This window comes from Pan troglodytes, chromosome 5 (assembly GCF_028858775.2).
Source record: "Pan troglodytes isolate AG18354 chromosome 5, NHGRI_mPanTro3-v2.0_pri, whole genome shotgun sequence".
Taxonomy (NCBI): domain Eukaryota; kingdom Metazoa; phylum Chordata; class Mammalia; order Primates; family Hominidae; genus Pan; species Pan troglodytes.
Window position 1 is genome coordinate 82,896,178 of NC_072403.2, and position 15,779 is coordinate 82,911,956.

The 15,779-nt window shown below is 43.0% G+C and overlaps 1 protein-coding gene across 2 annotated transcripts in view; it reads right to left on the minus strand.

Annotated features, from left to right (window-relative positions):
* B3GAT2 (beta-1,3-glucuronyltransferase 2) overlaps positions 1 to 15,329 on the minus strand; it is a 95,211-nt gene extending 79,882 nt beyond the window's left edge. Inside the window, exon 1 of one of the 2 annotated variants that reach the window (XM_009451516.5) lies at positions 14,482 to 15,329. In XM_009451516.5, coding sequence (XP_009449791.1) covers positions 14,482 to 15,072 — 591 coding nt within the window. In that variant the 5' untranslated portion in view covers positions 15,073 to 15,329. The remainder of the gene's footprint in view (positions 1 to 14,481) is intronic. The other variant, NM_001037314.1, reaches the window with a different exon arrangement.
* Between the last annotated feature and the right edge of the window lie 450 nt (positions 15,330 to 15,779).

The following is a 15,779-nucleotide window of genomic DNA, read 5'->3' on the forward strand; positions in this document are numbered from 1 at the left end:
AATGCAAACACTAAGCAGTGAAGCTGGATTTGAACATGGGCTGTTACGCCTATGTGAGCTCCCCACCAGCCTCCAGCCTCTCACACGTGTGAAGAGGCCAAATACTCAACTGACTCACGACCACCTTGACAAACCTCCCCTTTTAATGGCTGTTGATGGTAATGCCTTGCTATATACATAAATACTCATGACATTCTCTTTCCTTTTAGTATAAAAGCCCTTAGAATCAGAGTAGGGACCACATTTATCTTCCAGTTTCTATTTAAAGGGCTCAATACAATCTTTGACATACAACACAGACTTCAAAACTATGATTTGATTGACAATCTCTGTGCAGGACTCTTTTCAGGGATTAAACTCTGTTTATAATAAATTCCTTCAGCTTCCAAGTGTCTTATAATTCATTCATTCAAAAAATATTTAATGAGCATTCACTGCATGCTAGGCACTGCTCTGGACACTACAGATACAACAGTAAACAAAAGAAAATTCCTACCCTGGTATTCTAGTGGGAGAAACAACTGAAATACATATTCAGGTATCATATTATTTAATGTGGTATCAGGTGCTCTAAAGGATCCACAAAAGTCTATATTACCACTTCTTTGGTACAACTAGCTGGACAAATACTTATCTATAGTTTTCCTATCAATTTACCACCCACCTTATCCAAGGCCTATTGAAAAAGTTAAAGGTCAAAAATTTGCCTAATGGGCATTCTGAAAACCAGATGCAAAAAAATAAAAAAGAAAGCATGCTCCAACACTGCTATGTATACTTTTAAATTCACAAGTTTACATAAAGACATGATAGTATCCAGGAAGAAGATTCCAATGGGCATGATTTAGATGCCACTTCCAAATACACAGAACCTGAAGAGTTCTTTACAGGACAGCTTCTCTCAAAGATGAGAACAGCACTTTGACATGCAGAAGATGGAAAAGTGGCTGCCTATTTCTCCACCTCATCTTCTCACCACCCAGCCTCTTGCCATCAAGAACATCCTTCAGGTCTCTGAGTATTCAGGTTCACAAATATGGCTTTCTCTCTCTGGAGGGCTCCTTCATCCCTGTCCCATCACCCACTAGGCCCTGTTGTTCTTTACTTCTCAGCTCAAATGTCACTTCCTCCATAATTACTCCTACAATCAACAACTCCATTAGGGACCTCTGCTTTACACTCCCAGACACATTCATTTCTCTCAACAGGCACTGAAGGTACCATGCATATTTAGTCCAGAGAATCAATCTGTAAGGGCTGAGATGCTCTCTGTTTCAGGGAGCTGAAATACTCCCTGACTTAATTAAGCACAGTGCCTTGTACACAGTAGGTGCTCAATTAATATTTGTTAAGTGGTAGAGAAGGCCTACTGACTTGTTATATTAAAACATCTTCTGAATAGGATGAAGTTTGAGCTCAGGTAGGTAGAAGGAATCTTACAGAGTAATACAGTAGTACTGCTAAGATGCAATTCTCTTAGATAACTGAAATCTCAGTTAATGGAGAATGGTCAGCATTTAGCACACTCAGCTTTCACTAGAGATGCAGGTACATTTTAGGAATATCTGCAGTTCAAGCTGAAGGAACAACAGTCTTAGATTCAGCATGTAACATAAATAGTGTTTAAAGTTCTCTTTCCACAGGTGAAGGAGACAGATTTTAAAAAGTAAACAAACTACTGCATTTTTAGTTGTTTTAGGAAAAAGACCCAATCTGACTTCTGGTAGAGAACATGGCTGTCCTCCTCAGCAAATCCACCTCCAAGTTTTCTTGTTTTTTTTTAACCTGCAAAAAGACTCAACCAATGATTTATTTTGTTTTTAATCCAAGGAAATTCCTAATCTCAGAAGAAATCGGACAAGAAAATTAACAAACCTTCTACCAACAAGTGAGCAGTCAAATGAACCTGGTAGTGCTGCCTGCAGCAGCCAACATAAGGGGTACATTGGTGAGGAGAACCAAGGCTCCTCCAAGTACATCTCTGTTCCCAGAAGGAGCCACCTCAGCCACATTAGCTTCAGCGCAAATTGGCTCAGGCCCCCAGCTCCTCTCCTCTGTTTCAATAATAAACCTCTGAGCCTGCTTCACATAATTCTGTATTTTCTCCCATTCTACCCTGAAAATTATTCTGCCGTTCAGTTCTGCCTGCCCTGACATGATACATGCCTAGGAGACACAGTTGTTGATGTACACATAGCAAATGAGGAAAAACTTAATTTTAATATCTATACAACTTATCAATTCTTATTCACAAGAATACATAGTTTAAAAAATAAAAGACTACAGTTTATATACTAACTTGGCAGTTTTTATCTAGCTTGTAAAAATAAATATCAAATGGTCTATAAATCAGAGATAGTGAGAGATGAGATAAAATTTTCACAAGACCAAATATTATCAGGGGAAAAAAGGTAGGGGTAGGAATTGGGGAAATGTTTGGTCAAAGGATACAAAATTTCAGTTAGAAAGAATACATTTAGAAGATCAACTGCACCACAAATTGGTGACTATAGTTATTAACAATGTATTGTACACCTGCAAACTGCCGAGGCGATTTTAAATGTTTTCACCACACACACAAAAAATGATAAAATTGTAAGGTAATGAATATATTAATTAGCTTTAGTAATTCCACAATGTATCCCTATATCAAAACATTATAGTCTACACAACAAATATATTAACATATAATTTTGAGCTGGCAGCCACGATGGCCGAATAGGAACAGCTCCGGTCTACAGCTCCCAGTGTGAGCGACGCAGAAGACAGGTGATTTCTGCATTTCCATCTGAGGTACCGGGTTCATCTCACTAGGGAGTGCCAGACAGTGGGCGCAGGACAGTGGATGCAGCACACCGTGCACAAGCGGAAGCAGGGCGAGGCATTGCCTCACTCAGGAAGCACAAGGGGTCAGGGAGTTCCCTTTCCTAGTCAAAGAAAGGGGTGACAGACGGCACCTGGAAAATCGGGTCACTCCTACCCTAATACTGCGCTTTTCCGACGGGCTTAAAAAACGGCGCACCAGGAGATTATATCCCACACATGGCTCGGAGGGTCCTATGCCCACGGAGTCTCGCTGATTGCTAGCACAGCAGTCTGAGATCAAACGGCAAGGCAGCAGCGAGGCAGGGGGAGGGACGCCCACCATTGCCCAGGCTTGCTTAGGTAAACAAAGCAGCCGGGAAGCTCCAACTGGGTGGAGGCCACCACTGCTCAAGGAGGCCTGCCCGCCTCTGTAGGCTCCACCTCTGAGGGCAGGGCACAGACAAACAAAAAGATGGCAGTAACCTCTGCAGACTTAAATGTCCCTTTCTGACAGCTTTGAAAAGAGCAGTGGTTCTCCCAGCACGCAGCTGGAGATCTGAGAACAGGCAGACTGCCTCCTCAAGTGGGTCCCTGACCCCTGACCCCTGAGCAGCCTAACTGGGAGGCACCCCCTAGTAGGGGCAGACTGACACCTCACACGGCCAGGTACTCCTCTGAGACAAAACTTCCAGAGGAACGATCAGAAAGCAGCATTCACGGTTCACGAAAATCCGCTGTTCTGCAGCCACCGCTGCTGATACCCAGGCAAACAGGGTCTGGAGTGGATCTCTAGCAAACTCCAACAGACCTGCAGCTGAGGGTCCTGTCTGTTACAAGGAAAACTAACCAACAGAAAGGACATCTACACCAAAAACCCATCTGTACATCACCATCATCAAAGACCAAAAGTAGATAAAACCACAAAGATGGGGAAAAAACAGAGCAGAAAAACTGGAAACTCTAAAAAGCAGAGTGCCTCTCCTCCTCCAAAGGAACGCAGTTCCTCACCACCAACGGAACAAAGCTGGACGGAGAATGACTTTGACGAGTTGAGAGAAGAAGGCTTCAGACAATCAAACTACTCCGAGCTACAGGAGGAATTTCAAGCCAAAGGCAAAGAAGTTAAAACTTTGAAAAAAATTTAGACGAATGTATAACTAGAATAACCAATACAGAGAAGTGCTTAAAGGAGCTGATGGAGCTGAAAGGCAAGGCTCGAGAACTACGTGAAGAATGCAGAAGCCTCAGGAGCCGATGCGATCAACTGGAAGAAAGGGTATCAGTGAAGGAAGATGAAATGAATGAAATGAAACAAGAAGGGAAGTTTAGAGAAAAAAGAATAAAAAGAAATGAACAAAGCCTCCAAGAAATATGGGACTATGTGAAAAGACCAAATCTACATTTGATTGGTGTACCTGAAAGTGATGGGGAGAATGGAACCAAGCTCGAAAACACTCTGCAGGATATTATCCAGGAGAATTTCCCCAATCTAGTAAGGCAGGCCAACATTCAGATTCAGGAAATACAGAGAACACCACAAAGATACTCCTCAAGAAGAGCAACTCTAAGACACATAATTGTCAGATTCACAAAAGTTGAAATGAAGGAAAAAATATTAAGGGCAGCCAGAGAGAAAGGTCGGGTTACCCACAAAGGGAAGCCCATCAGACTAACAGCCGATCTCACGGCAGAAACTCTACAAGCCAGAAGAGAGTGGGGGCCGATATTCAACAATCTTAAAGAAAAGAATTTTCAACCCAGAATCTCATATCCAGCCAAACTAAGCTTCATAAGTGAAGGAGAAATAAAATACTTTACAGAGAAGCAAATGCTGAGAGATTCTGCCACCACCAGGCCTGCCCTAAAAGAGCTCCTGAAGGAAGCACTAAACATGGAAAGGCACAACCGGTACCAGCCACTGCAAAATCATGCCAAATTGTAAAGACCATCGAGGCTAGGAAGAAACTGCATCAAATAACAAGCAAAATAACCAGCTAACATCATAATGACAGGATCAAATTCACACATAACAATATTAACTTTAAATGTAAATGGACTAAATGCTCCAATTAAAAGACACAGACTGGCAAATTGGATAAAGAGTCAAGACCCATCAGTGTGCTGTATTCAGGAAACCCATCTCACGTGCAGAGACACACATAGGCTCAAAATAAAAGGATGGAGGAAGATCTACCAAGCAAATGGAAAACAAAAAAAGGCAGGGGTTGCAATCCTAGTCTCTGATAAAACAGACTTTAAACCAACAAAGATCAAAAGAGACAAAGAAGGCCGTTACATAACGGTAAAGGGATCAATTCAACAAGAAGAGCTAACTATCCTAAATATATATGCACCCAATACAGGAGCACCCAGATTCATAAAGCAAGTCCTGAGTGACCTACAAAGAGACTTAGACTCCCACACAATAATAATGGGAGACTTTAACACCCCACTGTCAACATTAGACAGATCAACGAGACAGAAAGTTAACAAGGATACCCAGGAATTGAACTCAGCTCTGCACCAAGAGGACCTAATAGACATCTACAGAACTCTCCACCCCAAATCAACAGAATATACATTTTTTCAGCACCACACCACACCTATTCCAAAATTGACCACATAGTTGGAAGTAAAGCTATCCTCAGCAAATGTAAAAGAACAGAAATTATAACAAACTGTCTCTCAGACCACAGTGCAATCAAACTAGAACTGAGGATTAAGAAACTCACTCAAAACTGCACAACTGCATGGAAACTGAACAACCTGCTCCTGAATGACTACTGCGTACATAACGAAATGAAGGCAGAAATAAAGATGTTCTTTGAAACCAACGAGAATGAAGACACAACATACCAGAATCTCTGGGACACATTCAAAGCAGTGTGTAGAGGGAAATTTATAGCACTAAATGCCCACAAGAGAAAGCAGGAAAGATTCAAAATTGACACCCTAACATCACAATTAAAAGAACTAGAAAAGCAAGAGCAAACACATTCAAAAGCTAGCAGAAGGCAAGAAATAACTAAAATCAGAGCAGAACTGAAGGAAATAGAGACACAAAAAACCCTTCAAAAAATTAATGAATCCAGGAGCTGGTTTTTTGAAAGGATGAACAAAATTGATAGACCACTAGCAAGACTAATAAAGAAGAAAAGAGAGAAAAATCAAATAGACACAATAAAAAATGATAAAGGGGATATCACCACCGATCCCACAGAAAATAGAAACTACCATCAGAGAATACCACAAACACCTCTACGCAAATAAACTAGAAAATCTAGAAGAAATGGATAAATTCCTGGACACATACACTCTCCCAAGACTAAACCAGGAAGAAGTTGAATCTCTGAATAGACCAATAACAGGAGCTGAAATTGTGGCAATAATCAATAGCTTACCAACCAAAAAGAGTCCGGGACCAGATGGATTCACAGCCGAATTCTACCAGAGGTACAAGGAGGAACTGGTACCATTCCTTCTGAAACTATTCCAATCAATAGAAAAAGAGGGAATCCTCCCTAACTCATTTTATGAGGCCAGCATCATCCTGATACCAAAGCCGGGCAGAGACACAGCCAAAAAAGAGAATTTTAGACCAATATCCTTGATGAACATTGATGCAAAACTCCTCAATAAAATATTAGCAAACCGAATCCAGCAGCACATCAAAACCTTATCCACCATGATCAAGTGGGCTTCATCCCTGGGATGCAAGGCTGGTTCAATATATGGAAATCAATAAATGTAATCCAGAATATAAACAGAACCAAAGACAAAAACCACATGATTATCTCAATAGATGCAGAAAAGGCCTTTGAGAAAATTCAACAACCCTTCATGCTAAAAACTCTCAATAAATTAGGTATTGATGGGGCGTATCTCAAAATAATAAGAGCTATCTATGACAAGCCCACAGCCAATATCATACTGAATGGGCAAAAACTGGAAGCATTCCCTTTGAAAACGGGCACAAGACAGGGATGCCCTCTCTCACCACTCCTATTCAACATAGTGTTGGAAGTTCTGGCCAGGGCAATTAGGCAGGAGAAGGAAATAAAGGGTATTCAATTAGGAAAAGAGGAAGTCAAATTGTCCCTTTTTGCAGATGACATGATTGTGTATCTAGAGAACCCCACTGTCTCAGCCCAAAATCTCCTTAAGCTGATAAGCAACTTCAGCAAAGTCTCAGGATAGAAAATCAATGTACAAAAATCACAAGCATTCTTATACACCAATAACAGACAAACAGAGAGCCAAATCATGAGTGAACTCCCATGCACAACTGCTTCAAAGAGAATAAAATACTTAGGAATCCAACTTACAAGAGACGTGAAGGACCTCTTTAAGGAGAACTACAAACCACTGCTCAATGAAATAAAAGAGGATACAAACAAATGGAAGAACATTCCATGCTCATGGGTAGGAAGAATCAATATCGTGAAAATGGCCATACTGCCCAAGGTAATTTATAGATTCAATGCCATCCCCATCAAGCTACCAATGACTTTCTTCACAGAATTGGAAAAAACTACTTTAAAGTTCATATGGAACCAAAAAAGAGCCCGCATCGTCAAGTCAATCCTAAGCCAAAAGAACAAAGCTGGAGGCATCATGCTACCTGACTTCAAACTATACTACAAGGCTACAGTAACCAAACAGCACGGTACTCGTACCAAAACAGAGATATAGATCAATGGAACAGAACAGAGCCCTCAGAAATAACGCCGCATATCTACAACTATCTGATCTTTGACAAACCTGAGAAAAACAAGCAATGGGGAAAGGATTCCCTATTTAATAAATGGTGCTGGGAAAACTGGCTAGCCATATGTAGAAAGCTGAAACTGGATCCCTTCCTTACACCTTACACAAAAATTAATTCAAGATGGAAACTTAAACGTTAGACCTAAAACCATAAAAACCCTAGAAGAAAACCTAGGCATTACCATTCAGGACATAGGCGTGGGCAAGGACTTCATGTCTAAAACACCAAAAGCATTGGCAACAAAAGCCAAAATTGACAAATGGGATCTAATTAAACTAAAGAGCTTCTGCACAGCAAAAGAAACTACCATCAGAGTGAACAGGCAACCTACAAAATGGGAGAAAATTTTCGCAACCTACTCATCTGACAAAGGGCTAATATCCAGAATCTACAATGAACTCAAACAAATTTACAAGAAAAAACAAACAACCCCATCAACAAGTGGGTGAAGGACATGAATAGACACTTCTCAAAAGAAGTCATTTATGCAGCCAAAAGACACATGAAAAAACGCTCATCATCACTGGCCATCAGAGAAATGCAAATCAAAACCACAATGAGATACCATCTCACACCAGTTAGAATGGCAATCATTAAAAAGTCAGGAAACAACAGGTGCTGGAGAGGATGTGGAGAAATAGGAACACTTTTACACTGTTGGTGGGACTGTAAACTAGTTCAATCATTGTGGAAGTCAGTGTGGCGATTCCTCAGGGATCTAGAACTAGAAATATCATTTGATCCAGCCATCCCATTACTGGGTATATACCCCAAGGACTATAAATCATGCTGCTATAAAGACACATGCACATGTATGTTTATTGCGGCACTATTCACAATAGCAAAGACTTGGAACCAACCCAAATGTCCAACAATGATAGACTGGATTAAGAAAATGTGGCACATATACACCATGGAATACTATGCAGCCATAAAAAATGATGCGTTCATGTCCTTTGTAGGGACATGGATGAAATTGGAAATCATCATTCTCAGTAAACTATTGCAAGGACAAAAAACCAAACACCACATGTTCTCACTCATAGATGGGAATTGAACGATGAGAACACGTGGACACAGGAAGGGGAACATCACAGTCTGGGGACTGTTGTGGGGTGGGGGTTGGGGGGAGGGAGAGCATTAGGAGATATACCTAATGCTAAATGACGAGTTAATGGGTGCAGCACACCAGCATGGCACATGTATACATATGTAATTAACCTGCACATTGTGCACATGTACCCTAAAACTTAAAGTATAATAATAATAAAATAAAATAAAATAAAATAAAGAAATATCCAGGAAGACCAACCCATAGAACAAAGAAAGCTAATAAATTACATTTTCTTGCAAAAAAAAATAATTTTTATTTTTCAATGTAATACATTAACAAAAAGGAAACAAGTAACAAAAGGTCAAAGGAGAAAGCTAAGAGTTGACATAACCAAGAAGAAAGACCTGAATTCAAGAATGGCAGAAGACAGTAATAATATCACAAGGCTCCTGCTAATCAGGTGCTTTACTTATTATAATGATGACATATTTTCATGTGACTGTATGTGTTAAATGACATGAGTTTCAGGACAGTCAACAATGCAGGCGCTAGAACCAGGGCACCTGGGTTCAAAATCCTATCTCTGCCACATAACAGCTACACAACATTTTCAAGTTACTTCCTAGTGCTTCTGTTAAAAATGGGGATACTGATTATATAGATCAGAGGTAAACAACTATATTACCGTCAGGTTGCATTTGTTTAAGTCCTCTGTACTCACCAAGGGACTGCGTCCATAACTAAATATTAGCATTAGTATTAAAACAGCAAACAAACAGAGACAGTACTATTACCTACCTCAGGGTGTTAGGAGGATTAAATAATACATGTAAAACCCTAAGGGTACTTCTTTGCCTATAGTAAATGCTCAATTTATGTCAACTATATTTTGCTTGTATCTATGATATAGGATATTAACATTTATTTAAAATTGTATGCAAAAATTACCAGGCATGAACAACAAATTATCTTAGTTTTATTTCTGTGCTTTGGAGATGTATTCTAAACCTACCTATGCATCTATCTATGTACTGGTATAACAATTTTATTTGTATTTTGGTGGGAGAATTTGAGCTCCATGCAAAACTTAAATTTCATGCTTCACAAGCACTGTGAATCAAATATATATGTGTTAACTTACACCGGCTGAATATTCCAGAGTCCAAAACATTTAAATAGACATATCTGTACAATATTGAATTCTGTGCAAAAAACAATGACGACAACAAAAAACCTACCACTACTTGAATACCACCTGAAATAGTTAATAAATAAGACCATTGACTTTGGTTTTTCTATTTTGCTTTTGCAGCATGCCTTAAAAGCAATTACTATTCCATTACTGTTCACACAAGAGAAAATTTACCAGCTTGTAATTTAGAGGCAAGCAGAGTAGACAGAAAAAAGGGAGCCACCCACAATGGTTTCCAAGAAGCAGCAACAGCCTAAATGTTTAAAAGATACAACATTCATTGCACCAAGCAATAATCCGAACATGTTTTCATGTCTATTCACGAGACAGAATCATCAGTGAAAAGCAGGTTGAGAGAGGAAGAATGATGGAAAAAGACAATAGGAAGAGGCAGAAGGGAGAACATCTTTAGGCCCAAATTGTTATTTCTGGTCCATTAAAATATCAACATCCACATGAAAACTACTGGTCTCCAAAGAAAACTCTTATCAAAAACGAACCATAATTCAAATACTGTACACCCAGGGAGAGTAAAGAAAACCTAACATTTATAGCCTAAGAAAATTGGCTGTAGTTTCATATATACATTTCTATAAAATTCTCACATTTTATCAGACCTATGGCATGACTCTTAATAGCTTTCAGAGGGAAAGAAATAAAATACAAGGGGCACATTTCAGGTAAAATGGTCTTTTAATGTTCCACCCAAGAAAATCTTCTAGGTTCCTTCACTTTAAAAAGAATTACCCTAAATAAAGTAAATGTACCAAGGGTAAAAGGTAAATCTCATGTTTCCTTTCAGGAAACATATATAGAAGTACTATTTAGGGGGGAAAGGGCCAAACATTGTAAACTCGTATATCCTTCAGATTATGACTCCAATAAGCAGCAGGTAAAGAGGGAAAGCACACAAATACTTCTGAAAAAAAGCAAGACAGAATTAAACCTCAAAACTCCATCTGCCTAGTACACAAATAGCTGAATAGCACCCAACAAAAGATTCAAGCAAGGGGCTTCTTTAGTTCATTGCTTTCCAGAAACATCTTCTAGATGCAATCTCAGTCACTGACTCCTTTGATAACCCCTTAAGTGTCTGAGAGCCAGCCTGTCTTCCAGTCTTATTTCATTAAATTCAAAATTTCTAAAGTTTTTTTTTTCTTGCTTGGAAAGTGCTATTTTTTTTTTTTAGTATTTCAATTCAATTGATTTCCAGAGGTGAAACCAACTTCACCTGAAAAGCATCTGTTTTAAATTTAAGAAAGCTTTGAAGGTTTTCTGGTGAAAAACAGAAATCTGATCAATAGTGTTATTGAAAACATGACTAAAAATAAAGTCACATTTATCTGTAGTTGTGGCTTTTATTAAAGCAGCTTAAATCCTTTGCAAATAAGCTTTTCCAGAGAGGTAGATGGATAGGATGCACAGGGAGGCAGGATTACCTGTGATCCACAGTGCAAAACCCCATCAATGCCACAGGAAGAAGAGGAGTAGCTGTTGAGATTTTTGAAACCTGAAAAACCCCACCACCTCCTTCTCCAATGAACAGGCCCATTTCTGTAGCTAAGATTCACACTAAACTTCATTTGCAAATGGATTTGGCTGTTAACATAAGAGTATTCAATGCAAATATTTCTTTCCTGGCAGTGCAGATCAGTTGAAAGGAAAGGCTGAAAATTAGTTAGCTGTATGAGATGACAAAGCACCATTCCAGTTACCAGGGAGGAATAATTGAACACAGATTGCCTGTTGCGTCTTTAATTTAATTTGGAGACCTTTCATCCTTTGCTTTCCTTCATTTGCAGCCAATACTTACGGAGCTAATTTGTACCTGGTTCATTTTCCTCCTTTTATCTTATCCACTTTAACATCAACCATGGAAATTAGAAGCACCATGAATAAAAGATGAAACCTGACTTGGGGTATTCTTTCCTTAAGTACTGTGAATTACTTAAAAACTAATTGGTGTGCATGCACAATATAAAGGGCTGAGATATATGCCTCAGCCCTATAGCATTCCTAATCAGCATCTTTGCTTTCCCCCAAGGAGCTGTAGATTTTCAATGTTTTATCTGGTCCTACCTTTTCTCCAGAGAACAAACTATAATTTACATGGAATCATTAATCTGAGAACGGGTGTATGGTAGGCTGTCTCACAAATAAACCTACGGATTTCCAAATTCTGGAAAATGCACAAGACTAAGAATTCATAAATTCCACTAGCCTAATGATGGAATTCAATAATGTTTGCCATGCACGGAAAATGTTATAATAAAGAAAACTGAATGTATCAGCATACATATATGTCAAACAGAGGCCTAATCTGTCCAAAAACAATGCTGGTGGGGGAGTGGTAGAGAAAAATACTAGTCATAAAATTACTGTCTGGGAGTGACCTCCAGGAGACAGAAAACTTAAATTCTAAGTATGTCATGCCTATTATGCTTAAAATGACAACAGAAACAATAAACCTGTTGTATTTTTTGTATATGTGGCACCTCACCATTAAAAAATGTTGCATATGCTCTTATTTTATTTTATTGCATTACTTCCAATTGTACAAAAGTTTAGTGTCTTGAAAGTTTTGCGTTTTTCCTTTATAATGTCCTCTCTGACAACACTATTTTTTTCTCCTTACCCTCTCCTCATTTTATATTTTCCCCCATATGGACTAATGAAAAACCTACTGGAATTTTCTCCTGATGCTTAATATCCCCCACCAACAAACCCTCCTTTCAGTTTGGGAAGCATCAAAGGAAGGCTGTGTCCTGAATCATTTCACTGCCTGCGTGTGCCAATTCTTCTAACACCTCACACCAAGAGGCTAGAAGCTCGGAATAAACTAAATCATTCCTCCTTCACAATCTAGCCTCCTACAGTGTTCATTAACAGTAATGTGCACTATTTTACTTCAACAAGACCACATATTTTCACAGACGAGGCAACTTCGAAGTTGTAGAAGAAAATAAAAAGACCTTGCGGTTTAAAAATTGTGGTGCATTGAAATGTACAGTCTTTGCTTCAGATGCAAGCCACTTTTTTCTTTTGGAGGGGGGAGCACTGAAGCAGGATTAAAAGCCCAGTTAAAAACGTCAGATGGTATCTCTAATCTTGGGTTGAGTAAGGACCATACTATACAATGCCAAGCTTATTTATTCATTTGGAGAAACGTGGAAAGAAAGCCCTCTACAGTGAAAGGATGGAAAAGAAAAGATGAAGGACAATTACTGTGCCTTTTATTCATGAAAGAGAGGATGAATAGAAATGAAGGCGGCAATTACCTTTAAGAAAAATTTTTTAAAGCCACACAGAAAAATTAAACTGGAAGAGTACAGAATAGCTCTGCCCTGGGGTTAAGAAAGCAACCCAGAGATGAGGATGAAAGTGTGGGAAGCAGTTAGGTTATCTGATGACCAGACACACAGATTATTTTAGCAGTTCAGTGTCCAACTCACACATAGTATTTTCCCCATGTCCAGTTTACTTGGGAGAAGGGGAATTGAGGGGGAGTCTCTGAAGCAGGACGTCAAGAAATTTCAGGTGGAGGAAGGCAACAGTCTCACAGGGCGTCAAATCAACCAAGAAGATTTTCTTTGGCTGTAATTGCGTAGAGAGAAGAAAACTGAGAAAACCCATGCCACTCAGTCTCATTTGCAGGCTACACACACACACACCGCAAGATACCAGCCTCAAGGAAGAACACCTGTTCTAACCCTGTGCCTGCCGGGGGCGGCGGGGGGAGGGGTGTGCGCGCGTGGCCATCCCAGGGAACTCATGGGCCATCTCAACAGCAGGGAGCCCGGATGCACTCAGGACCTGGCTGCACCAGAACGACGCAAAAGGCCCCGCCAAATGTGTCCCGGCTAACTCGCCAAAAAGAGGCCTTAGAGAAAGGTTGTGAAAAGGGATCAGGCAGCCCAGATGTTTACCTTGGGCTGCAAAAAAGACGTAACCACAGGGCAGAACAGTTTATTTTCCAGAAAGGGTTTTCTTGCAAAAAAATAAAAAATAAAAAAAGTAATCTTGAGGGTCAGAAAAGACTTTTGTGAGGTGTGGGAAAGAGAGGAAGGACCTCCATAGAAGTCAGTGTTTCTTCTAACAACCATTTCCGTGCCAGTGGGCCGCAATAGTCAAATTTCTCTCTAGGCTATCTCCACCTTTCTCCCTATATGGTCCTAGACTGAGAATCACACCTGTAGGCACTGAAAGGCCTCGAGTAACACCTAGCCTACCCGCCCCCACCACCCCCACCCCTCCGCCGCCACCCGCTACGGTGCAGGTCCCTCCCTGATCTCCTATCGCAGCCAGCGCCTGCAGGTCTAAGCTCCATCCTCAGGTCGTCAGGAGCCTGGCCCCTGGAAATCATTCCCGCGCCTCACACCTGTGCTGTTCTCTTGACACAATCTCCACACAGAAAAGCCCCAGAGCAGACTCCCGCCCCTTGAGCCACAGTGATCCTCTCACACACAGCCCCTCCACCCCCACGGCCAGCGGAGGCTGCGGAGTGCCAGCAAGGAGCGGCTCCACTCGGTGCCCCGAATGCGCGCACGGAGAACTGAGAACTCAAAAGTGCACCCGGAGTGCAAGGGGCGTGTGGCTGCAGCCCGGCCGGCCCGGAGGCCCACTCCCGCCCTCGCCCACCCAGCGGGGCGGGCTGGCCTTTACCTCCTGGAAGAGCTCCAGACTATAGGTGTTGTCGTCGTCAGCGAAGAAGAGCACGCCGGGCTGCGCGCGCTGGTGCTGGTGCCTCTGGCGCAGCCAGGCGAGGCCCGCGTTGCGCTGCTCAGTGGCGCGCGGCAGCCCCGGCCGCTTGTAGCGCCGCGGCGTGGGCACGTGCAGGTGAGTGCTGGGCAGCCCGGCCCGCGCCAGGAAGCGGCTCACCAGCTCGCTGCGCGCCGCCGCGTCCTCCACCAGGATCCAGTGCAGCTGCGCCACCTGGCGGAACGTGTTGGCCAGGCGGGTCAGCTCCGCTTTCTGCACCGGGCGGCTGTAGGTGGGCGTGATGGCATAGATGGTAGGCAGCTGCGGCTCCGGCTGTGGCTGCGGCCGAGACTGGTTGCGCTTTTGGGTCCCGTGAGCCGGGCCGCCCCTGCGGAGCGGGAGTCGGGCACCCCCGCGGCCCACCGCGTAGGGAGAGAAGTAGGGGCGCGGGGTGAGCGGGGGCACTGGCCTGCGCGTGTCCACGTCGAGCATGATGATGACAATTAGGATCCAGGGCAGGAGGATAAAGAAGCGGGTGAACAGCGCGGACTTCATGGTGCACGCTCCCCGGCCTCTCGGACACCCCAGAGAGGGGCGAGCCGAGGGACCCCAGTGCGCAGCTTGGACAGCGGCGGCGCCAGCACTTAGGGAGTGGTGATGGGTGCGCTGTCCATGGGGCCGAGGGCGCTGCAGAGACCTGGAGCCGCGGGGCTCACTACCTGGGCGTGGAGGAGCGGCAGGTTCGCGCAAGCTAGAGCGACAAGGGGTGCAGGCGGGCGGGCAGGGGCTGCCCGCGACTCCGGGTGAGCTGGCGGGAAGCGGGACTCGGTCCAGCCGCGCGCCGCCGGTCCCGGAGTTGTGCCGAGTGCGGGAAAGGCGCTGATCCCCACCGCGCTCTTTCTGAAGAGTGGAAGCCGAGAAGCGGCACCCGGTGCGCCTCGCCGCTCCAGTCCCGCGGTGCTGCGGGGACAAGGGCTCCAGCCGCGGGCCCCTAGGACGCTCTCTGGGACGCCTTCGAGGGCGGGCGGCGGCGCTGGGGGCTTTCCTTCCTCACATTCCCGCCGGGGTGGCGAGGAGCGGGTGGAGACGCTGGGGGTTGTGTCCCGGCTGTGTTCGCGCGCCGCAGCGGAAGCCTGCTCTCAGTCCCTTGCTCTTGTCTTCTCAGAACCTCTCCGGATCCAGCAGCAAGATCCCAAAGCAAGGAAAGAAAGAAAAAGCGAGGGGGCGGGGGCGCTGCAGAATCCAGCGTCCTCCCAAGTCCT